At 40.8% G+C, this 6,469-nt stretch overlaps 1 protein-coding gene across 1 annotated transcript in view; it reads right to left on the reverse strand.

The window, feature by feature from the left end:
• Positions 1-3,439, reverse strand: part of LOC126482264 (molybdenum cofactor biosynthesis protein 1-like) — an 81,660-nt gene extending 78,221 nt beyond the window's left edge. The window contains exon 1 of the mRNA XM_050106245.1: positions 3,341-3,439. Within this exon, the coding sequence (XP_049962202.1) occupies positions 3,341-3,439 (99 nt within the window). The remainder of the gene's footprint in view (positions 1-3,340) is intronic.
• Between the last annotated feature and the right edge of the window lie 3,030 nt (positions 3,440-6,469).

Consider the following 6,469-nt stretch of genomic DNA (forward strand, 5'->3'; position numbering starts at 1 on the left):
CACTCCGCCAAGAGTGTCTTTCCGCCGTCCACCTAACCTTCGTAACCTGTTAGTTCATCCCTATGAAATAACCAAACCACCTTCCCTACCCTCTGGCTCCTATCCTTGTAACCGCCCCCGATGCAAAACCTGTCCCATGCACCCTCCCACCACCACCTACTCCAGTCCTGTAACCCGGAAGGTGTACACGATCAAAGGCAGAGCCACGTGTGAAAGCACCCACGTGATTTACCAACTGACCTGCCTACACTGTGACGCATTCTATGTGGGAATGACCAGCAACAAACTGTCCATTCGCATGAATGGACACAGGCAGACAGTGTTTGTTGGTAATGAGGATCACCCTGTGGCTAAACATGCCTTGGTGCACGGCCAGCACATCTTGGCACAGTGTTACACCATCCGGGTTATCTGGATACTTCCCACCAACACCAACCTATCCGAACTCCGGAGATGGGAACTTGCCCTTCAGTATATCCTCTCTTCTCGTCATCCGCCAGGCCTCAATCTCCGCTAATTTCAAGTTGCCGCCACTCATACCTCACCTGTCTTTCAACAACTTCTTTGCCTCTACACTTCTGCCTCGACTGACATCTCTGCCCAAACTCTTTGTCTTTAAATATGTCTGCTTGTGTCTGTATGTGTGGATGGATATGTGCGTGTGTGCGAGTGTATACCTGTCCTTTTTTCACCCTAAGGTAAGTCTTTCCGCTCCCGGGATTGGAATGACTCCTTACCCTCTCCTTTAAAACCCACTTCCTTTCGTCTTCCCCTCTCCTTCCCTCTTTCCTGATGAGGCAACAATTTGCTGCGAAAGCTTGAATTTTGTGTGTATGTTTGTGTTTGTTTGTGTGTCTATCGACCTGCCAGCGTTTTTGTTCGGTAAGTCACCTCATCTTTGTTTTTATATATAATTTTTCCCACGTGGAATGTTTCCTTCCATTGTATTGATACAATGTAGTCCAATTTTTTGCTAATACAGAAATAACATTTTGTGATTTATGTTGTGTACTCTTCAAAAGATCTAATGATGTCCTCATTCCTTTCTTATAAACAAAACAAGAAAAAACTGACAGTAATTGTCGTTAAAATAAAACACAGAACAGTGTCTCCATAGCATCAATGAGCACATCCTTTCAGCACCTTTGACCCAGGCAGTGAACACAGCAGCGGTCAGTCTATGACTTGCAGCAGGTGAATCCCAGTCAGCTGCATTGTTCATGCACCCCACATAAATAATAATAAACAAAATCTAACAATACACATAACCAAGGCTTGATTTGTGACAGTATACCGCTGATGACGAAAAAAATTGGACCCAAAGATTTTGAGATGTGGTACAATAGAACTTTTGCTCTAGTTGAAGTGGTAAGATGCAAATGTTGTATTCACACTTTTAAAAAGCTCAGAAAAGTGTTATAACTTTTTCAGAAGTCTAAATCAAACTACGGAAACTCTCGGTAGGAACTTAGAAATATAGGAAATGATAGAGTGCTACTTACCATAAATACATGTTAAGAAGTCTATTTTTTTTCTTTTAACAAATCTAGCACTGCATATTACTGCCAAATTAGTCATTACCTGTGATTGCCCCAGTGGCAGACGTATGTATAATAATGTCAAAACGTTTGTGACACTACACACTAGGAGAAGCTCAAGTTTCAGATACACATTGATTGCGTTCTTGATGATGCTATCCACATGTTCATCCACACTCTGCAAACCACTATGAAGAGTATGACAGAGGGTACATCTCACTGTACGAGATATTAAAGCTTGTTCATGTTTCAAGACCATTTAAATCTTTCTCTGCATGCTGTAATTAATCTAATATTGTCCTCATAGTTCCTATGGGAGCAATAGTTACAAGGTTGTAGCTTATTCCTAGCGTCGTCTTTTGGTAAGCATACTTTCTTAGGATAGTGTACATCTTATCCTGAAGCGTCTGCCAATTCAGTTATTTCAGCATCTCTGTGACACTCTCCCTTGGGTCAAACAAACCTGTGACCATTTGATCTGCCCTTCTCTGCATGCGTTCAATTCCCCATTAATCCATTTTGATACAGGTCCCACACATTTGAGCAATATTCTAGGATGGATCATACAAACGATTTGTAGAATGACTGCATTTCTATGGTATTCTACAAAAAAAAATCTCACTCTTTCGCCTGCCTTACCACTGAGTAGGCCCATATGACTGTTCATTTCATATCCCTACAAAGTGCTTCACCCAGGTAATTGTACGAATAGACTTAATCCAAGCAAGACACCCTGATACTGTAGTCATACCACACTGCGTTTTCTTCACTTTGCAAAATGCACGATTTTACATGTCTGAACATTTAAAAGAAAGTTTGAAATTATCAAGATCTGACGAATGTTTGTACAATTTCTTTCAGACTGCACTTTATTCTAGATAAATGCACTATTTGTGAAAAGAGTGCTTTACTATTAATATTGTCTGCAAAGTCATTAATGTACATGAACATGAACAGCAATGGTCACAACATACCTCTCTATGACACATCTGAGGTTACTTCTACATCAGATGATGACTCCCCAGCCAAGATAACATGTAAGTCATTCCTACCAAAATATCCTCAATTACAGTGACAAATTTCACTCGATATCCCTCACGGTAGCAATTTTGATAATAAGCATCAATCTGGCACTAAGTCAAAAGCTGTTCAGAAATCGAGAAATACTGCCTGCACCTGTCGAGTCAGGAAGACGAAAGTTTGAAGGTCAGGTTGACAAAACAGATTTTTAATACTCTTGGAAAGAACCCTAAAGTTTCTGACATAGTTCAGGGGAATGACAAAGGGATCTTTGACAGGCTGGATTAAATCTAGGCGGCGTCTCAGACCGACCAGAGTTACAACTTTAAAGGCTTCTACGCTGAGCAAATACAACGGGCTGTTGGAGGAAGAATGCAAAGCCAGCTTCTAGTAATGTGCAATTGCTATTCTGCGTGGTCTTTAATGGCCGTTATCAAATTTTAAAAAATTAAGAATAACAATAACAGTACACAACAGGAAGGGTACAGCGGACTTTTCCTGATTGTTCCTTACATTACCTTTCCTTGATTTTTTTTTTTTTTTAATGATAATGTTTCTAAGTCTTTCCTGGTTTCCATTGAAAGGTTTGGATTGTTTCAAAGATTAATTTACACATTTTTTAATATTTTAATGTATTCTAGGACAGGAACTCAAAGAGCACAAGTATAAAAAAACTGCATGTAGGACATTCATGTAAAGCTTCCCATTTTTAACTGCAAGGTAATGGCAGTCTATTTTGTTACAAGAAAATGAATCGGGACTTAGTTCTCCAGAGCTGATACTATTATAAGGAGTTGTGATGGAAGAACATGAGTTCCAAACAATGGATGCCTTGGATCTGTTTGCTGCTGCTTCTTTTTAATCTCTGCTGCTAATCCCATGAGTGAAAGATCTCTACCAATGAAAAAGTAGATTTGAATGACATCAAGTTTCTTCTCTTGTCAATAGTTGTTTCTACTGAAGAGAAATGAGTCTGGTCATCTTTGTCCATTTGCAGTAATTCAAAGGTGTCGTGGCACCTGACATGTATGCTTGAAAATAACAAACGATCAATATTGTAATTAAGAAAAGTATTGACAGCAGTAAGCTGTATTTATCACATCCAAAAAGTTTGTAAAAGCTGTGGACCCTTGTTTTATCATGTCAATCCATTTGTGCCAATGGCTAACAGAGTACCATTCACCATCATGTCAAGTGGCAATAACAGTTTGCTTGCATCATAAATATTGAGTGTCAAAAGTTAATTCCAACAATATGAAATAGGACAGATTGCTACTAACCAGTTAGAGCAGGCAATGGGCAGCAGACAAGCATACTGAAAAAAAAAACTGTCAGATACTATATACTCAAAAAAAACACTTAGGTACTGAAGGAATTATCCAAATACCAAATAGGGCTGAAATCAGTAAATGTGACATACATGTGAAGACAGAAAAATAATTACAGTTTCAGAAAAAACTGGATGATTTATTCAAGAGAAAGAGCATCACAAATTGGATGAGATGGTCCACCTCTGGCCCTTATACAAGCTTGGCTCTGGCTGATAGAGTTGTTGGATGTCCAACAGAGGGACATCATGCCAAATTCTATTCAAATGTCACGGTAGACAGTCAAAATCCCGAGGTGGTCTAATGGCCCTGCCCATAATGCTCCTTACATTCTCAATTGGGGAGAGATCCAGCAACTTTGCTGGCCAAGCTAGGGTTTGGCAAGCACGAGGACAAGCTGTGTGCGGACAGGCATTATCTTGCTGAAATGTAAGCAATGTATGGCTTGCCAAGAAGGGAAACAAAATAGGATGTACAGTATTGTCAACAGACGACTATGCTGTAGGGGGGGCATCCATGTCACCCCTACAGCATAGTCGTCTGTTGACCAAAAGGGATCTGTTAGGAAAAGAAATCGCACCCCAGATCATCAGTCCTGGTAGTTGGACCATATGGGATGTGACATTCACGGTGGCATCCCACCGTCTGGGGCGTCTTCAGACACATCTGTGCTGATCATTGGGGCTCAGTTCATAGTGGGATTCATCACTGAAGCCAATTATATTCCAGTCAATGCAATTCCAGACCAGGGACGTGCCTGGGGGCACACCAGATAGCAGTGCGATACCAACCTGGCTGCTGGCTGCCATACAGCCAAACGAGGACTGATGGTCTACTGTGCCATTTCTTTTCATAACAGGACCCCTTTGGTTGTCATCTGTGTCACCATTACAACACAGACATCTGTTGACGATATTATAAACCCCATTTTGTTTCTCTTCATGACAAGCCATCATTTGCTTACATTTCAGCAAGATAATGCCTGCCCACACACAATTCGTCTTCATACTTGCCACACCTTATCTTTGCCAGCAAGGTCACGGGATCTCTCCCCAACTGAGTATGTCTGGGGCATTATGGGCAGGGCCACCCAACCAGCTCATGATTTAGACAATACAATGCGCCACTTGGATAGAATTTGGCTTGATGTCCCTCAGTAGGACATCCAACAAATCTATCAATGCCAAGCTTGCTCAAGAGTCAGAGGTGAACCAACTTGCTCAATTTGTGAAGCTCTTTATCTTGAATTAATCAATCAATTTTTCTGACATTGTAATTTTTATTTTTATTTTTTTTTTTTTTGTCTGTGCACGTACATCACATCTACATATTTCCATCCCACACAGATAATTCTTTCATGCTGCATAATGTTTATTTTTATCTTACGAGTGTAATCTAATGGACAGAGCCCACCTCAGCATAGGGAGTCTCTGCTGGTTGGGAGTGTGGAGGTGGACAGACAGAGAGAAGTGTACTAGGGGGACAGTAACAGTGTGTGAGATTGGAATGGGAGCAGGGGAGGGCATTGAGGTGTGGGGCCACAGGAACGAAACCTAGACACTTTAGCTGCGGCATATTCTTCACTCCTGTAAACCCCGTTATGTAAACCTTTGCTAGTCTCTCTGTCTCACCTGTCCTTTACCTGCTCCCACCCCAGCCTCACACCACCACACCTGCTTGATGAGGGCTGTCCCATACTTTCTAATATCTAAAAATCTTCCATCAATGTGCCAGTCTGCCACTCAGTGTCTTCTCTAGGTGGGGAGCAGAAAGCTATCCTATTTCATATTATTGTTATTCCATCCCAGATTTCCCAATGTTTAAAAATTAATTTTACGCTTACCGTAAAGTATTACACAAACACTAAGTGGTGAGTGAAAATCTCATTCTGGAAACTAAGTGGTTATTTTTTCTGATATTCAAATTATATTTTACTCTCATTTTTGTCCCTTTACCTAATCAACTTTGCAGTGTGACATTTCTGACGAAAGTACGAGTTATTCAGAAAGTAGGTAAAAAGTAGTGAATTCTTCCTTTGAATCACTCTCACTTTGTCTCAGGCGCGAGCAAATGTGTGTACCCGTATATGCATTTAGCTGTATCAAATTATCTTCCCCAACACACAAAATGGGGGTCATTATTCAATTTATCTTGAAAGTATGTGTGAAACGCACTTTCCACAAAAAGGCTCAGATGTATAACTCTCAAAATATGTGTTTGCACAATAGGTCTGGAATTTTTAAAGACAAGGCGAAGAAACCATTGGATTGTATAATTTTTTTATTAATCACAAAGAACCAACATGATTCAAAGACATCAACAACAGCAATGGACGTTCAAGTAAAAATGGAAATGTCGTGTGGCTAGGGCCTCCCGTCGGGTAGACCGTTCGCCTGGTGCAGGTCTTTCGATTTGACGCCACTTCGGTGACCTGCGCGTCGAGACGTTCAAGTGAATTGTCTGCCTCCAATTCAGATCACAGAGAAACACTCCAATAGGAGAGAGGGCACAACATCCTGCTCCATTTTCAAAAGCTGCAATGTCAAATATTACAACCTGTAACAAAAAAAGGTCATGTGATAA

Source organism: Schistocerca serialis, chromosome 5 (assembly GCF_023864345.2).
Source record: "Schistocerca serialis cubense isolate TAMUIC-IGC-003099 chromosome 5, iqSchSeri2.2, whole genome shotgun sequence".
In the NCBI taxonomy this organism is placed as follows: domain Eukaryota; kingdom Metazoa; phylum Arthropoda; class Insecta; order Orthoptera; family Acrididae; genus Schistocerca; species Schistocerca serialis.